The 20049-nt window shown below is 34.1% G+C and overlaps 1 protein-coding gene across 14 annotated transcripts in view; it reads left to right on the top strand.

The window, feature by feature from the left end:
• The window catches only part of LOC118272348 (collagen alpha-1(XVIII) chain), a 198271-nt gene that overhangs the window by 143440 nt on the left and 34782 nt on the right, over nucleotides 1-20049 (top strand). For 11 of the 14 annotated variants that reach the window (XM_050707946.1, XM_035588759.2, XM_050707941.1 and 8 more), the window contains 2 exons: nucleotides 16676-16747; nucleotides 17174-17215. In XM_050707946.1, the coding sequence (XP_050563903.1) occupies nucleotides 16676-16747; nucleotides 17174-17215 (114 nt within the window). Of the gene's footprint in view, nucleotides 1-9033; nucleotides 9364-16675; nucleotides 16748-17173; nucleotides 17216-20049 lie in introns of those variants that run through there. The other 3 variants (XM_050707944.1, XM_050707949.1, XM_050707950.1) reach the window with 3 other exon arrangements.

Raw genomic sequence — 20049 nt, 5'->3', positions numbered from 1 at the left:
TCGACGTTTATTTCTAAAATACGTATTTGATTAAATTAATAGATAAAACACACATGTTGTATTTTAATTGGCTACTATTCAATGCATTTCTTTACAGTGGAATACATAGAAATATCATTCCTAATCTAATTTACATTACCGATTTAATAATAATGGGAACCGATTAAAAATAGGTATCAACCTTTTTGGTTCGCGGGAAGAAGATCTCAGATCGCCAGCCCTAGTTGTCAGGGTTGACATAATATTGTCATCATGAACGTTTCAGTCATCTCAGTATTTCGGAAAAATATTAGAATTTTAGTTTTACGAAAAAATATTATCAATTTCTTTAATGTGGAGTTGAATTATCTTTCGTTGGTATTGTAACAGTGTTTGTAAGAGAGAAGATTATTAACGTAGCATTCAGAAGGTGTTTGTTATTGTTGTGATTGTGATTGAGATTTGTTTTACAAGCAAGCAAAAGTGTGTTGTGTATTCACTATCACGGTAGTCACATCGAACCACATCTTTAAAAATGTAAGTTAAATAAATTTTTCATTTTAATATTTAGGCAAATTTTAGCATACAGGTACTAGGCAAACAAAGCGTCTAATGTACCTACGTACGCATCGTCGCCGCGCGAATCAAAATTAATTAATTAATTAATCAAAATTAGGTAGATAGGTACTAGGCGATCAGATTTACAGAAGAAATATCTCGATCCCTGTAGTGTTGTGACACGTTTGTATGATTTAAAATCAAGAATCATACGACATCAAGAATTTGGTACCAATTTTTTTAAACGAATTTTAGGCTGAAACTTTGTGTAGAGATTCTATTAAACCTGTATTCTTCAGTGCTTCTTGATGTATATGGGTATTTTGTTACACCCTGTATACCTACATACATACGTCATACAGAACAGACTAAAAACCTCCTTTTTAGAAGAAGGTCAAAAAAAGCAACGAAAAAATTCAAATAATTAAGTCTTAATAAATTCCATTAAAAATATCGTATCTATTTAAAACACTGGCTGTATTTGACTGTACAGTATAGGTACACAATAATACAAGATCAATATAATAGAAAAAAAAAATACCGCAACCATTAACAAGAACACAAGAATCACAGATTGTCAAATACTGTCACAAAGAAATAGGACTACAGATTGATGACACGAGAAAAGAATTTAATAACAGCCTTTGTTGCCATTTTTATGGCAATATTCTGAGTCTGGGACTAAGTTTATTACTGGCGTAGAACCTAACGAGATGTATGAACGGTATCGACGGCGAAGACTTTGAGACGCCATGATATGACAGACAGAATACTTTCGATATATAAATATAATGAAAATCAGTTGCCAAATTGTTATATTTGTTGGCAATTTTGTTTCGATATTATTTACTAGTGATTCGGTTGTTTTATTTGAAGTATCTATACTATTGATTCGGTTGTTCTTTTGAACTTCGATTGTGTGTTGTTGATCTTATGTCATGTAGTTCGACTTCGAATAATAAGATATGAAAATTAGGTCTTATAAACTGCGTCTACGAGTTGATTGTCAAAGAAGTTACAGGTTATTGAAAACTGGATACTTAATTAACTAAAAATCACGGTTTACTCACGTACACAGAGGGACCCTTTATCATGAGCAACGTGCGCAGACGCGGCGATTGCGAGGACGACGTCGTCGTCGCATCTGCGCACTTTTAGTTAATTTATGTATGTCTCAAAATAGTTATTATAAAAGTATGAAAACTTTATTATATTTAAACAGCTATCTAAAAAGTTCTTGTTTAATATAAAGCCATCAGCTTAAACTCCTAAACAACTGAACTGATGTTCATGTAACTTCAACTCAGATAAATAAGATTCAAAAGACTATGACGAACTGCCTTTTCTCAATCAAAGCCTCACTTATTTATTTTCCAATATTCTAAAATGCGCTAAAGCGTTAAACATCTAGTCAGTACTGAATAGGTGTTGGTTTTGAGAGGGTACTCTGCAATCGTATCCAGCTTATTTGTAGGATATCTATTTCAAATGCCTCGTTGATCGAATGGTCGTTAGTGTAACTGCTGTTTAATATGAGGATTCTGTACTACATAGTTATACGGGCTGTAAACGGAGTTTTATTTTAAAAAAAATAAGGAAATCAATGTTTATTTTTTGTAATAATAGTTGTAATCAACTGATTAAGGCTGATGTTACATGAACAACATGAAAACTAAACAAAATATAGCATTTTTCTGGAGCGTTCCGTTTATAGTCTATATTGTATTATGAAACTCGTAGAGATGTTTACTCCTTATATTTTGTGTTGAAAATTTCAGCTCTATGAATCATGGACTCCTGACGAAGCCTACTAAATTTCATAAAAATCCGTTCAGTAATTTCAGTGTGATTGACGGACAAACATTCAAACAAACAAACTTTCACATCTACAATATTAGTGTGATGATATAGACTCTTGCTATAGTAATACAAAGCCTAAATTGATTCTATATCAGAGATTGAACTCAAAACGTCTTTTAACAAGTAAAAATAAGATCCTTCATGGGAGATTTTCTTCAAGAAATAGTCGCATTAAGTCGCTGTTAGGTCCACATCTGCCGACAAAAGATAAGCCTTAGCCTCGTTTCCTGGAATTACTGAAATAGTATATATTTGACATAACTATAATAGTATTATTTATTATCTGGTATAAAAATAAGAATATGAGGATTGGACAATTTCTTACATTAAATGATTTAATTTAATAATAAATAATCTATTTAATTTCAGGGGCGTTTAACTAATAGGCTACGTCAAATCGTAGCCTAAATTTATTTATGTAAAACATTTTAAATTAACTAAATAAAAAAAGCAGTTAGCTTTTTATGACACATCAATATATATAATTTTTTATAATGTCTGTCTGTCTGTTTGTTCGACTAATCTCGAAAATGGCTGAACCCATTTTGACGGGACTTTCATTGGCAGGTAGCTTATGCACTAAAGAGTAACTTAGGCTACTTTAATTGGTCACCCAAATCGTAATTCACGCGAGCTAGTACATTTTTGTAGCAAAATTTAATAGTAATATAAGAAACATGTTTTGACCAACACGCAAGCAAGCAAAGAGATTTTTTACCCATTCTAATAACCACTATCCCCTATATCTAAGGGGGAAACTATGCTGCTATCCTTGTACGCAAGGCGTGACTTATTCAAATATGCATGGAACTCCATAGACACTGGGGCGCCATTGCCACTATTGTACACTTCCACAGAATCGTCAGACGGAACGTATGAAATTATAATACAAAACTGTAACCCCATGTAGATAGTGAACTCGGTGTAAATGTACGGAGGTCATGCAATTGTAAAGTTTGAATAAATTCAATGTAAATATTCTTGAAGTGGATACTATTTTTGTTAGATATTGTTTTAGTTTTATTAATAGATTGTTCTAAAAACTTCGTTAAATTAACTTTTCGAAGTGAAATTGTACTTTTCAATCAATTAATTTAAAATATACTATAACATTGAACCAACATGTATTGAGCAAGCGTGGTGATTAATGCTCGAACCTTTTGAGTGAGAAGAGGCCTTTGGACAGCAGTGGTCACTTATAGGCTGTTGATGTGATGAGTGATACTATAACAATTCAAAAAAGTTCTTACATATTTCCCCAATATTGCTGGAGTATTTACCACATATTTTTCAGTCACTACACAATAATATTCCCTGAATACCTTCATCTTTGGTCTTAAATATTTCAAGTGCCTTTCTAACCCTCTCCACCGAAGCGAAGCCTCTTAGCGCTCTCGTATGTAAACAACACCTACAACTGGCTTCACGTTGTCTAAATAACCTATATACCAGAAATACTATCTACCAGATACGTAAAGGAAGGAATTAAGTAAAGTGAAGTTCCACGTGTTACATCTTTAGTAAAACTGACCGTAGGAAGACTGTTCCATATTACATTTTTATATGGAACATATCAATTTTTATATGTAGACCAACATTACAGTAAGCTAAATTATTTGACAATACCTAACAATAAAGGTTAATTCGTATGATCCTCATCAAGATAATGATCCTCAGTATGAGTTTGATTTACGTCGAACGAAAACCAAACGAGAGCGCATGTGGTGCGGCTTTGATTGGTCGGTATAAATGAACTAACCAATCAGAATACCGATCATGGTTTCGTTTTGATCTCGTTAAACGTAAAACAAACTCGTACTAAGCCCTCAGTACTGAGACATTTTCATTACTTGGTTACTGAGCTTACGATAAAAATAATATCATCTTTATTGTTCATTCTATAACAAGACCTTACCTTTACTATCTTTATTTTATTTTTTTACCTGTACACCAAAAACTTGGCTGACACAATTAAAATCAAAGGCTAAAACTTAAGGGGTTGTTATAGACTATGGATTATTCCCCTTACGTAACATTGGCTGCGCCATGTAATTCATTGGTTACGGAAACTAGGCTTCCAGACAACGGGGTCAGATTCGGAGACGAGACGACGCCACTGGTATTGATGTGAACAGCTGATGCTAAAAGATTTTAGTAGCAAGAGAGCGGAGCTGAGTCGTGTGCACGCGGATTCCGAACGAAGTTACGCGCTCCCGAAATTCCCAATTTGTATTTCGTGAAGTGTCCGAATTTTAAGGAGATATGTTTGTCAGCTGTTTAGGTTTTGAAGTGTATTGAAGTTTTAGCTTTTGTGTGTAACTGTTTAGTAGGTGTGCGTTGGGTTAATCTTTTGGTAATTTTGGTTGTTAATTCATTTTATTTTTTTATTTTATTTACGTTTTATTTTTAATGGATGAAAATCATCCATTGACTTCTCCCGCCTTGGGCGAGGCCAGAGGGAGTATTAAACTGTTACTGACTTAAAACCACCCCGTTCTTAATCCTACTTTATTTAAGTTAAATCACTTATATGCTCCTTATACATATTTACAATAACTGTAGTAATTAATCGAAAGATTAAAATTATTGATTACTTTAAAGATTGTTAGTTATTACAGTCTTTTATATTTAAAATCTAATCTCATTCGGCATAAAAATTGATGTCATAAAAGTATGTTGGTTGGGTTAAGGAATTATAAGTCCATACAAGCTTTGACACAAGTTAATTCAGTTTCTTTTTATAGAAAATCCAACCCTGAAGTATTATGTTATACCGTACTTAATATCACACAAATAAAATCCAATCTATTTTGACTTAATCTGTCAACGAATTCGACATGTGACACTTCTTATCCCAATTCATACAAACTCATCCAAAAGGAATTGCTACTTATCGTATTTCCAACTCTATATACGTGTTACTTAAAACCAAATTCCTTTGATAGAACCTGTCTTAATATTACAGAAAAAGTACCTTGATTCATTTCGTCCCATTTGATTCGGTCTTTTTCTTTTTTCTGTTGAAAAAAACTCTTTTCACGTAATTTTAATTGGACTCAAAGAATAAAACTTTGGTTCCATACATAAAAAAATCAATCAGTTTGGAAACTGTCCAAACCAGAATTAAAGCTTATTTATTATTTGTGAGCCGGAGGCCCGGTAAACCCGCTAGCAGCTCCGGATCGGCATCAGCCCTTCTGGGCCCCATCTGTGGTGGTCTGATGGCTTTAATTTGGCCCTTCTTTAATATATCGCCAATCTGGTCTCTAAAAGTCCTTCAACGGCACCCTAAATAAAGACATTATAACCAACTTCCACATTTTTGAAGTATATTTTCATCCTAAAATAGGCCTCCCATTACGTCAAACGTTAAGTATATCAATCTTCTCAATAGATCTTGGTATTAAGGTCACTGGATAATGTTAGTACACCTGGGTAATAAAATCAGTGCATAGACTAAAATATCACTTGGAATGGAGGTTAGATATTTCTGTGTTAAAGGCAAACAGAAGTGCAATTGATTTAGGAGTATTGGCTTGATTTTATTATCTTACACTCTTTTTGGGAGCACACCTGTTGTTTTTTTGGCCCGACTTAAACACAATTACAAGCCAATAAAAATTCAAGATTTTTCAAGATAAAATAAAATCTTTTAAAAAAGAACTGCCTTCAAAATAAACTGAGAACCTCCATTTTTACTCGGGTAATGTCCCTAAAACCTCTTTAGACTGAAAAATAAGTACTATGCTGAAAACCGCATCAAAATGGGTTCAGCTAAACTTGAGACAATCGCACATAAACATATTTTGAAAAACTCCTTAAAAGAAAAGTTATCTAATTCTTATTTCCCACCAGCCTATCTCCATTTTAACTAACATTTAGGTACGTCGAATATTGAACATTTTAATAACACCACTAGTGGAAACTCGATACATATTCATAGTCCATCTCTCAATACCCCTTATAGACATCCGAGCTTGAAACACAGCCAGACGTTTCCAACACTCCTCTAACCTAGTAAACTTCTTGGAAAATAAAGCCATAAAGCCATTGAATCAATCTATAGCCTTGCAAGTGTATAAAAGGCAATAAACGGGAACCGTTTCCATTATTAATTTCATTCGATTTAGAACCCCCTGGGACGATAAGGAATCGATTACTTCCACTCGTAGATCGCGAAGATTAAATGTTGGCACAGATTTTTCTGTTAGCTGATAATGTAGACTTACAGCTAGTGACAATTCTATTTTCATTCGTAAGGAATAGATAAAGTTTTATAATTTTATTATAGTTCAATCCTATGTCGCTATCGAATAAGGGTCCATTCATTTTATCTACGTAGGTAAGTCCATAAGGGTCCATTTATCCATTATCTACGTAGCTACAAAAATCTGAACCTACGACATCGAAATCTAGTCAAATTTTACCTAATTACTAGAATAAATATACTAATACAATAAGTAATAATGTACCTATAACTGCGAAATCATTTCCATAATAGTCTAAGGATCAAAACTTACGTTCATTACAAAATCATCTCACGTTTTCCCAAACTACTTAAATCAAGAACTTCCCTTGTTACCGGGACACTCTTATAACAGTTTAACGTTTACTAGGTATCATCTTCAGGTTAAGATGGCAAATTGAATAATAAACTACTTCGCCAATTTGTTATGCAGCGTTAAAACAACAGCTAAGCGCCTTACACTTTATCTATGTAACACTGATGGAATACTAAATTGCCTTTCACATTTTAGTAGGCGCTTGGCGAGTTAAAACGCCTTAGCCGGTGTCGAATATCCGAAGTTAATTTAGAATTTAACTGACCATTAATAATGGTAAATTTTAATGAAAAAACAAACATGTTTAGTGGATTGCATGTACCTTTATCGATAGCTGCATATGAACCTTTTGTGTCATTAGTTAAAAATGGTATAGCAATGGGGCCTTTACCACACTATATGAGCCATAAATACCCGAATCGATCTTGCCAGTCGTTCTGTCTGCTTGGTCACACCTGACCCTGAGTTATAGTCCATCCTAATTGTGTGGTAACTTCAAAGAAGTCAGAGAACATACCACGAACATCGTCACAATCTGTGTCACCTTTCCACACGAGCCTGCCTACTACCATCTAATTTGAGAATAAATATTCTCAACAGATTTGTTCCATAAACTGAAACAAGACCAAACCACACGTTCCTTAAGCCTATCAATCAAAAACACATCCTTTCAGTAACACCTTAATTATACCTGCTAAGACCCTTGTCAGGCCTTACCCTCCCTTACTACCTTTTTCATTCATCTCAGCAGCATTGATTTCGCCTAGCTTTGACATTGAAGTGCAGTTGGTCTGAATAGCAACGTAGACCGCACTTTATGAATACCTGTCACTGACTGAAGTAGGGCATAATTGTATTCAAACCGTTTCTATGGCTCGATCAACTTTCTATGCACGTGAAGGACCAATGGTTCTAAACGTCCACTTTGAAAGAGAATTGTAGGCTTGGAGCAACTCTTCTTCTATGGGATTTGATAGAAAATTGTATTTGAAAGTTTGGAATTGCTAGAGGAGTTTGGTGATCAGAAATGTCCAATTACAAAAGTTAGGTATTAAATTTTGGTAAACGGTGATCAAATAAATGAATACTACACCGAAGATTCACGATAGCATAATCCATTACAATGAATTTCTGCTCAAGATCAGCAAGTTATTATTCCAAGCAATATCTTTGTAAAAAAGTTAATACCTATTACTGAAGGCACTCTTAGGTACAAATACAAAAATCCAACGGTTTCTTAAAAATTCTCTGTATAGTCTAGACTGATAAAGCTTCAAAATTCCCTGAAAAAATACTTACTCTAATACCCACACTTTGATAGTTTTTCAAAAACACATTCACCAAAATCCAGAGCAACCCTTTTCAAGGATTTAATTAGAATTCGCCAGTTTGAAGCTGATCTTACAGAGTGGCGGTAATTCTATCAACCATGTATGTTGCCCGTAGTTCGAGAGGACTTACCAGGGTATTAGCAGGCTAGGAGCAGGAATGTAATGTATTGATCTGTCGTAATCAATCTGTAGCAACTTAGTACAGCCATATATTTGGCCTGTAACGTCTATGCGTTGAAGGACATATTAAGCTTGATGTAAACCTGCATTCAATACGCCGAAGACCCATTAGTTGTAGATATATTGCTAGTGCAATGTATGTATGTATGTATGTTTATGTTAGACGCCAAACGTTATTGGGTAGAGAAGCAAATCTGTCTAATAACCCTATTAAAGTTTAACCCTATTAAATATTAGACACATATTTTTTTAAGGAAACAAATACTTTCGAAGAGTTATTGGTTTAAAATATTGCGTGACGTCACTTCTAAGCACGTTTCATACGTAGAAATGACGTATTCTCGTTTAATCTAAGTATTGTTGTCTTATATGACTAATATTAATACGGTCTAATATTTTGTCATGACCTAACTGACGGACTAAATAGATTTTTAATTTGCATACCCTTATTTAGAACTTAAAAATCTTTAGAAAAGTGATCAGATTCATAATAAAACGGAAAACATTTAAAACTGTTCCGATTTTATTTGTATCTTACTTTCTTCTTCTGCCTTCTTATTCTCGAAACAAAAGAACTTCCGAAGGAGTTTAGTGACGTAAATCGAGACGATCGAGTGTAAAAAACAAAAGACTGATTCGTGCCAAAGAAAGAAACTTTGTATTGAGTGCTACGTTACGGAACTTTGAAAAACTTGAAAATGGCGATGGTAGTGTCGAGAAAATCCAAGTGTTGTATATGTTCACTGTTCTTATTAGTGGCCTTGGGCATAGTGCTGGCTGTGTTATCGACATTACAACTGTTGGATCCGAAGAAAGAACAACATTTTGCTTTGGCGCAGAAATACAGTCAGAATACAGCGCCGCGAATTGTTGACGCTGGGAACCATAAAGATGTAAGTAAAGTAGAGTAGTGAGTGAATATGAGTATGAATTGAATGAGTGAGTGAGTGGTTAGTGAGTGAAAGAATGAGTTGATGGATGAGTGAGGAAGTCAGTGCTACCAATTCAGGTTGCAGAATGTAGTGTCTTATGTGCAGAAAATAATGAAATACTACCAATCCACAAAAATAAACCCATCAAAGATATTATGTTGAAGAAAAACGATATTAATGTTTGATTACAAATAACAATTTGATTGCTTGCTTCGACCATTATTAAGAACTTAATGATCGAAAGCCTTTTCATTGAAACCGCCTCAACACTGATAATAATGGTTAATCGATTAACCGATACGATTACGATTATTACTCGTAATAATAATCGACTAATCGATTACTTCGACGACGACTTTCATTTATTGTACACGTAGGTTGCTACTAAAATGATGACATTATTTATATTAAAAGATATTTGAAATTGAACTGTACTGTAAATTTTCTTTTTTACTTCTTCTCTACTTCGCAATATTTGATCCATAAGGATCTTACTCAAGCTCTCTTCGATCACACCTATAATATTCAATATCGAGGTCAATTTATTTAGCACTATTCACAGTCAACCTAATTTAGTTGGGAACCTGTGTACAGGCTTATTACCTAAAACTAATTCAGTAAATTCAAATGTTTATATCAGATTTCCAAAACAAAGTTTAGAATCATAAATTACCAACCAATTACTTGTTATAAGCCCAATTAATTTTATATCCACAATAGCACGTAGCGAAACGATTACCAAATCACCTCCCCTAACAGTTAATTTGTAGTAATAATAATAAACTTCGAATAAACCGAATAAACGGCAATAGTTCCGATAAATCGGAACAATCGGAGCCGGAAAAGCCTTCTGTAAAACCGGCTCTTACCGAAATGACCGCACTTTTACGTTTACAACGTTATTACATTTCACCAAATTACTTTGACCTGTCCGAGTTTGGAGTGAAAGAAGATTTATGGGTCTGGATTTATTGGCTACCTGTGACGTGACGCAACTGAAGTGCCGACGACCTATAAAATTAATGGTATTCGCATGTCTTCCGAAATGGTTGAGAAAAGATAGCCTATTCAATCTTGTCCTTTCTTCCCTTCATCCCTCACGTGCTTCAAGCGAAGACTTAATGGGATTTTAGATCCTTGAAATATTGAGGGGGCACAAGTACCTGCGTTTGTTTCAGAGCGAACATTTGCCTATAGATAAAAAAGCGATTTAGATTAGAAATCTTGAAGTTGAATCTTGAGAAATAGGGGACAAAATAGAGACATGTTTCGCTTCCATATACATAGGTACAAAAGACAAAACATGTCCTAACTTTAGTCTTCAAAGACCTTCAATCTTTAAACAAACTTCTCACATAGCTTTTCTTTCTTCGTAAATAACCCCTAAAATTACGATTGATTGAAAGACACAGATACTGCAATCTTTTACTAAACTTACCATATTTTGGTAATACCAACCGAACTAAATATATTCTCCCAGAATATTAACCTTAAATGATCAAATTAAAAACTTCAGCAGACATATATGATTGCTAGTCTATCTAACGACTTTATTACACCTATTTCTGGAACAATCTAAAAGATATGAACTGTCATTACTTGGGGTTGTCTCATGTGGCAGAATCGTCTGGTTCCCAGTTACTACCCGTTATCATGGTCCCCAATTCGGCTATAACAATTTGTGGCTACGGGTTATGTTAGAAAAACTTCGGGGTTGTTAACAAAAAAGGCTCCTGTGGACATTGAGGTCCCTAAAGGACTTTGGTATATCGGATAGTGTTATGGCATTATTATTAGATATACTTCGTGTTCGGATGGCACAGATAACAAGAAGATAGTGTTTCATAGTGGACTAGAAATGCAAGAGACTTTATTCACTATACGAGTTATTTTTGCTTTTGTTTTCAGGGTATGATTTTGGGACACTATGATAGAAAAACTATGTGTTAAATGTCGATAGATAAAGTCAAAATCATTTCTAGGAATATAATTGGTGGAAGCCAAACGCATCCACAGCAACGTAGCATAGCACATCTCTGGGGGAAAAGCACTCTTAAATAAGATTTAAATGCCAAGAGGCTATTCTAGTTACGAATTAAACAGCAACAAAAATCTCCTTTAATTACCCAATTCTTTTTGATCAAACAATAACTGAAAATAAATAAAGTCAAATGCACACAGGAGTTTAATATACGGCTAGTATTTGCTATGAAATATGAAGTTAAAGCACCTTAATGTTCATTGCATAACGGTAACACGTGCCAAAAACAAGATTACATTTCCAACTTTTGTTTTAATACATTACTCTTACTTGTACATAAATCAACGTTGAATTTTCCTTTATAAGGTTTTCGTATGCGTTTTTAATATTTTTTAACTGTAGTGAGCGATTATTTGGTCAAATGAAAGAATTACTGTCCATCGTAATGTGTGGGTTTTATTCTCAGGTCAGATTAATTTTTATTTTCAAGGGGATACATATTGAAAAGTTACCTAACGGGTTACCTGGGCTACGACTTGAAAAGCAAGAGTAGGCACGGGGTGGTTTTGTCAGTAAGAGTCTGACACTTCCTATCGCTTCAACCAAGGTGGGAGAAGACATTAGATGAATTCTACCACTCAAAATAAAATAAGTATGTATGTAAAATGTGACAGCAGATTTCTACCTACCCCTTCAAAGAATAATAGCTATGACGTCACAAATACCACCAACCACAAACGTCCGCATACGAGAATTATCAATTTTATTTGCACGGTCTTTCTATTGTGGGGTTTTACATAGGATGTCCCAAATCCGTTTAGGGTAAAATAAATCATGGTGTTGAAAAATTAGCGCCATTTTTGTGTGGCGGGGTCACTCGTCATTATTCTGTTCTATTATCGCCACAACTGGATCGACTAGGGTCGTTTTTCATTACAAGCCGAATTCGCGATAAAAGGGTTAACGTTTCGACCTTACGTAATAGAACGAGGGCTTCTAGGAACAGCTTGTTAGCTGGAATTTATTGTAAAACTTTCTACCTTTACAACCACGTCATTATTCTTTGTTATGGAATTACGAGAAGTGCCCAGAAATGTTACGTAGTAATTTAAAAATTGTACAAAAAGTTGTTATTTCAGATTGCCTTGTTGGTTGTACTGGCGTAGTCATGTAGTGTGTAAAATCAAGTATTAACCTAAGTGGCATAGAGAGACTTGCTCTTAGTACAATGGGACCAATAACAAAAGTGATAATAGAAGTAAGTAAGGAGTTCTTATTCGATTCAACGTGGAGTAGGCATTTTGTTGATCCAATTAAAATTGCAATAAATTTAGCAAGTCGGCGCGTATTTTTCGAGAATTTTCTTTTCATTTTTATACATGACATACATATATCTCTCATTGACGCGAAACGTCATCGTTATCCGATCTCCCGTTAGGATTTCGACGCGAACTATCGAAAAAATATGGCCGCCGACATGCGCTCGTACCTATGGAGAATAAAATACCCGCAGTTGGGAATTACTTTTAGTCCAGGCTTTTGGTGTCATGAAATGGAGGTGAGCCCGACAAACTCACTTTTGGCCCCGCAGTATTTTTAATTAAAAACATTTTGGGGATCGGAAATTTCTGGTCTCTTTTTATTCAATAGGTTTGCCCGTGCTTTAGTTGCGATGTGCGATGCGCTGTGGTGTTCTACTGTTTTATTTTTACTGTATTTTGGTACTGGTTTTTACAGTTCTACCTGAACGTTGATAAAAGGAAATTAATTGAATCATCCCATAAAAACGCTGTTAGTAAAAGTAATTTTATATAATTTCGATTTTGAGATCGTTCGATTTGTGATAGCGCAAGTTTAAACCTTAGTAATTTTTATTGTTATTAAATATATATTTATTTTTAAAATGATAAATTAAATAAAAAAAGGTGGATCAACTTCAGTTACACAGCTCATAAATTGATAAACCAATTGCTAACGCAACTGATTTCAGACCTAATAAATATTAAAGAAAATAATACAACAGCTCAAAAAAATAGTCTTTACCTAGGTAAAGACTTGGCTAAAGTTGCTTTAAGTAACTATTTTAATCACACCAAAATTGCTTAAGATTCTAAGCTTAAAAACTATTTACATATATACGTAACTTCACCGTAAGCAGAGACAATGGACTGCCAATTGTTACAACTCTTACTTACCCCGTTCGCTTCATCGATCAGTCTTTTCATGCATATTCGTTAAAGGGACTTTTAATTTGGCCCTTCTTTAATTTATCGCCAATCTGGTCTCTATAATATGTCCTATGATAACTATTTTAAATGAACACATCTTAAAATCCTCTTCTATCACACAAGAACCACTTCTTTTAATCGTAAGCAATTTGCGAGCATTTAATTAACGCAGACAGACACAATATCTGCATGGAACTCGAGCACAAAGCTTTAATGTTCTATTAGCTAACGAATAGCGAACTATTCTCATAGCACTAGAAATGTCGCGTAAAGTCGCATACGCTATTCACAGTAAGAAATGTTCTGAACATTATTCCCTTTACTGTGTGCTAAAGCCTATTTTATTGCTCGGTACCATCTTGCTGTATGGTAGAGTATTTATTACGTTTTATGAAATAGTTCACTTTTATATTTTGTGCGTATTAGTTTTATTGGGAGTTATTAAGTCTGTGTTTGAATTTTGAACTGTGTGTCTGAGGACCAAGTGACATTGATTTATTTAGAGGACCTTATATTCAATGTCTGATTCAGTACCTAATCCATTGATGTAATAAACCCAAAAAATAAAAATCGTGTTGCTATGTATTGCGATCTCCGCTTCAAAATTATCATAACAATTACTTATACATAAGTATAAAAGTGAAACCAACTAATAAGAACTGCACACTAGCTTCTGCCCGCGGCTTTGCCAGTGTTTCCGTGGGATGTTATTCCAGATCATAATCTATCCATGTTCCGAATTTCATGCCATTCAACATACACACAAACTTTCACATTATCAATATTAATAAGCCACCTAATTATGCCACCACCAGCTCCAATATCGAGTGCCACCGTAATACAACGTTCACACTTCAATTCTGACAGGCAGTAGTAATTAGATCGCGCTACCAGTGAATAGACTTAGCAGTTTGACAAAGAGATGTGCAGTTGAATAGAAAATGTAGTTCTCCCGTAATGAATTTCGGTATCCGGACGGCAAAGTGCCCGGCGCATTCAGTTTTGTTTTAAAACTCACCTTTTGGTTTTATATATATAGTTAGTGTCTCTCTAGCTCTTTTGATATTTTGGTTGATTGAGCTTTTAAGCAGGATTTTTGGGTGTTAATTGTGAATATTTCCATGTAATATACTAATATGGTCTATTTATTCATATGAGACTTCTTTTCCCTTATTAAACATTTACAATTAGTTTTGTGATCATAACTAATTAATTTTAACACATTAAACGCCATGGGGTGCAATATTGACCGAGGCTAGCGGAGGATTTGCCTTCAACAGATTTTTGGTTGCAGTCAGTCAAAGTCACAGCATTTATTTCAATTAATCCTAAATTAGGCACTTTTGAAACATCAAATTGAATTGTCCGTCAGTCAGTGAAGCTAGGCGCTCGTTCCAAAGTGTTGCTTCGAATGGAGAAGAACGAGCACGAAACTCCATCGTTACTCTTGTTAAAAAAAGATTTTTACAATATCTCTGATACATTATTTGATCATTTCTTCAGTCTTAAACTTACGTAAAAATTGTGATAAACTTCCCTAGAACACATGGTCAAGAAACCGGCCTTTCACGGATGATAACATCGTGAGCGATCTAAATACTTTTTCTTTTTCTGATCTTCCTCTTCAGTTTCCTACTACAAAAACCAAATTAAAATGAACTCTCATTCTCAAGTAACTTGTGAAAGACTTACAGTCAATGCAGGTGTCAACTGCAACTGGTCATTTAAGCTCATCCTTAAGGTTGCCGCATTTTAAATTTAGTGCAACGCGGCGCACGCGATCGGGTGCATGCGCGGACGCATCTTTGACGTACCGGTTTCGCATTTTAAATCTTTTTTTTTTATTCAAAGGTGAATGGCCTGTGTAGTTTTGAAGTGTTTAAAAAATTATAATAACTGAAGTTTACAATGTGATCTTCTTAAATATTCTGTTGACTACAAACTTTAAATTCTGTCGATGTTAATTTCTAATTACCAATTAGTCAGCTAAAGCGTTCTTATTAAACAGATCGTTTGTATTCCCAACTTTTTCCAGAATCTCCAAGTAAAATACTAAGTTTAAATTACTAGTTTGGAAAGTTTTAATAATTTGACATTTAAGTGCACACTAATTAAGGAATAATTGGTTCGACTTTCATGAATTATTTAGGCACCGTCGCCACGTAGATAATTAAAATTCTTTGAAAGAGGAGTCGAAATGTTTGAAAGACATTTTTTTATAATAGATGACATGTTTACTCTCAGACTTCTATTTTTTAACAATGAATAAGTCTTGTTGACAACATCTACATGTTATATTTAAACTGCTTTTCTAATGAATAATTAAATTTTATTTTATTAAAAAATTACTTACAATGTACTGAGTTAAATAAAAAATAAAATAAGAAGAAACATGTCATTTTTATTCGCTTTCACTTTAATTCTTCGAATGAGCTTCTAATATCGGTTGAATCGGATGTCCATTAACGCTCCCGTATCATATTACATTTCCATAGAATCAAAGTATTTTAGCTATAAATAGCGTTTACCATTCGGAAAAAATAATGAAGGAGTATTAAGATTACATACATTAATCTTACTCGTAATTTAAAAACCTGTTACAATTTCAGCGGTTTCAGCCATAAATAAATATAAATCAGAGCTTAAACAGTCGAGTTCGATATCAATTTTACTAAAAAAAATATTTAAAAAACTTAACTTCATTATTACGTTGTCGGCTTACTCACATCACTGTTTAACGAGGATCTCGACTAGTTTCGTGTGTCGCGGAATGTTATTCATGAATAGGAGCCTCTACCATGGTTTGAAGCTAGTCGAGTGCCTTGTCAAACAGTTACGTGAATAAGCCGATAATATTTATCTATTAACAGGTATATTTTTAAATACATCGATTTAATCAACTAAATTAAACTAAATTTTCCTAAACATTTTAAAAGACTAAAGTGCCAGTATTATTATGACGTGTTCTAATTTCAAATTCAAACGGTGAAAATAAACGGTCAATAAATTGTCAATCGATATGAGTGCGGCGTTGTGCCGACTGCTAACATTGCTCGTGATACAGGGTGCGTTCCAAGAACTCAAGCTGTATGGATCCCCGACTCAAGCTGAAGTGCAATGCGTCAACACTTTTGAGGTAAGCATATTTTTATTTTATTTTTTTTAATATTTCTGCTCTATTGAAACTCTTTACTGTTGTTCTCGTAGTTGTTGAAATGTAGAATTAGTTCACTTCTAATTCTAATTTTAATTGACTTTTATCCTTAGTAAATTAGAGCTGGTTTCTCATGTATTTTTTTGTTTATTTCATTCAATAATGATACTAAACGACGATAAAAATACAACACTTTTTCCAATAGCAAAACTTATATCTTTAAAATATTATACAGTCAAAGAAATATCTAAGTTCAATAATAGACTCTGTTTAAACGCGCATCATAAATATTTCTAGGTATATAGTTTTATGATACACCTACAAAATAAATTAACTATCTAAGTGACAACAGTACAATCTGTTCCACAGAATACAAAGAAAATGTACAATTTTGGAACGTTTTGACAGGAATCCGGCGATGGCGACGAGATTGACATTGACAATTATTTGGTGATTACCACAACACAATATATTGATTGCTTACCACTGAACGCTGTCACTAACATGGTGTTATTGTGAAGTCCTAATTAATCCACTGCTAGGCTGTTCTGTAACTTTCAATTTGAAAGATCGAAGTGAATTCAATATGCCACTATGTCATTGGTTATTTTTTAGTTAGGGGTAAAAATCATCCAATGACTTCTGTCGCTTTGGGCGAGGCGATAGGGGTGTCAGACTCTTACTAACTAAAAACCATCCCATACAAACACCTGATCTTTAAGCCGGAGCCCCGGTAAACCCGCTAGATAGTCCGCAGCTCCGGATCAGGACCCCAGCCTCTATTATTGGTTGTGAGCATAATCTCGTCCGATGAATAACGAGAATGCGATTGAGCTCACTTTGAAAATTCGAATTGATAGTTACAGAACAGCCTGTTCATTGTTACCCTAGTGTACTTTACTAACAATATTTTAGGATGCACAGCACTAGACATAAACTTACATAGAATTATACACTTTTCTGCGGCTTCACCCAGGTTACTGAGGCATAAAAAGTGGTTAACGTATTATTCTAGACCATAATCTACCCCTTTTCCAAATTTCATCTGGGTACCTTTAGCTGTTTTGACGTGAAGGAGTAACAAACAAACAAACAAACTTAGAAACTTTCGGATGAAATTAATAGTAGGACATTCTTCTTTTAATCCAAGTATTGATCCCAGATTATATATAGTAAACTTTGGTTAAATGGGACCTGGATAAGTAAGAAACCTTCACAACTAGAATTCATACTGAGGTCCCGACACATTGGCACTGAATTACCTTTATCAGTGTGAAAAAACAAACCTCTTTTTCTGGGATTCATTCTTTTGATTTATCATCGATGTTAATCTTTTTTTATGGTAAACGAGTATCACCTGATGGTAAGCAATCGCCGGCCACCTATGGTCATTTGAAACAGCAGAGGCGTTACAAGGTTAGGAATTTAAGGGTTATTCGAATATCACTTAAAGTACAAAACAGAATACTTCACACCTACATTTAATTTCTAAAACACATCAAAACAGTTTCTATATGTAGAAAGGTCAAAGAAAGTGACCATCACGTAACGACGAACTATAATTATAGGCATCCTGATAAATATCAAGAGGCCATTGACACCATTACAAGGATGATCTTTATTGCCGCAAGAGATAACCAACAGTCTCCCACTGTTTGTATTACAATCAAACAAATTGCCCGCAAAATTAAACTCTCGCTTAATAGCTTAGAGCAGATAGTTAAGGATTTATTTTGTTTTTATTTGAGATGTGTACTTAGAATTAAAATCAAATGACATATTTGATACCTTCAAACCTCCAAGAAAAGAGTATAATAATATTATTCTTTATTGAAAGGCCGGCAACTACTCTGGTGTTGCGGGTGTCCATAGGCGGCGCTTACCATCAGGTGATCCATATGCTCATTTGCCCCCTATTCCATAAAAAATATAGTTGGTAAAGACAAAAAAGAAGAGTTTGATGTAAAATATATATTATATGAAAGACATTTTTAAACGGGTAAATCTTGCCTTAAAGCCCAGCATTTTCAGTTATGTTACGTTACCAATTGCATTTAATTTTATCTATCCAGTTAATTATAATACTAGTATCTATCTACCAATTGGTTCCAAACACTGCTAAAAAAACATAAAATTAAGTAAAAAATCCATTGGTCATCGATATGACCAAACAACAGCTGCAATACTAGTTCAGAAGGTAATATATCCACTTGACATGCAACGATCTCGATCAAATGATTTCTAACCTCAGTTGTCCGTTGACACTGGCAAGCAAACACCCATATCGTAAACAAACTCGGTAGCGGAACATCGGATTGCAATCATATAGGGTGCGGTTATAGTGAGAGGAGTAGCGGTAAACGCGAAGATTTCCAAATAAATACATACATACGTAACTTCACGCTAGTCTCCGTGACATATATTTCATATACCTAATGAAAAAGTAAAATGGGCTTTCTCACGCAACTGTTTGACGAGGAACTCGACTAGGTTCAAGCCATGCTAGAGGCTCAGGTTCAATTTATCAGCAGCATTCCTCACGAAAGTTATAATAAAATGAAAAAGTAAGTTTGTTTGTTTGTTACCTCTTTATATTTTGTTCTACTCGACAAATCTTCTTGAAACTTTTCATCCATGTAATTGGGACTACGAAAAAGGGCATACGCTTAATGTAAAAAGTAATTTATGAATGCCTTTGTATTGATATATGTTCAGCATTGGACTCCAATAGACTGATATTATAATGATACAGACGCGACTAATGAGTTAAAGATGCCAGGTATTCTCTAAGAAGTAAATTGTCTTGCCTGGAGTTATATCTACATACAAAACTAGGTATAACAATCCTAAATTATTACGTAATTTCTAAATTAAAAAAAGAAAATGGCCTAATATTTCAGAATAAATTCTAAAGAACTAAAAATTTTTACTTCAAATTATTCATTTGGTACAAAAGCCTTCTTGAAATCAAGTCGAATATTTTTATTAAGGCTTGAAAAACGTAAAATTTTAGCTATAAAAGCACTATTGTCCTTAACATAAAGAAGAAGAATGTCTTCATAAAATTCAACAAGTTTTAAAACAAATATTTAAAACTTTTTTATTAATGCTACACTACATAATTAAACAAAATTTTACTCTCAGTCTAAGATTCACTATACATACCAATATCCCATAATCGCTCTCTTATGCAACAAAGCCACACCCTTACCGGTATCGATGTCACATTGTCAAGTGAAACTACATCATACCGTCGTGTTTACACTCGGCATTAGATATCAACT

The sequence above is a fragment of the Spodoptera frugiperda genome, chromosome 4 (assembly GCF_023101765.2).
Source record: "Spodoptera frugiperda isolate SF20-4 chromosome 4, AGI-APGP_CSIRO_Sfru_2.0, whole genome shotgun sequence".
Taxonomy (NCBI): Eukaryota; Metazoa; Arthropoda; class Insecta; order Lepidoptera; family Noctuidae; genus Spodoptera; species Spodoptera frugiperda.
This window is presented reverse-complemented; position numbering and strand designations above follow the sequence as displayed.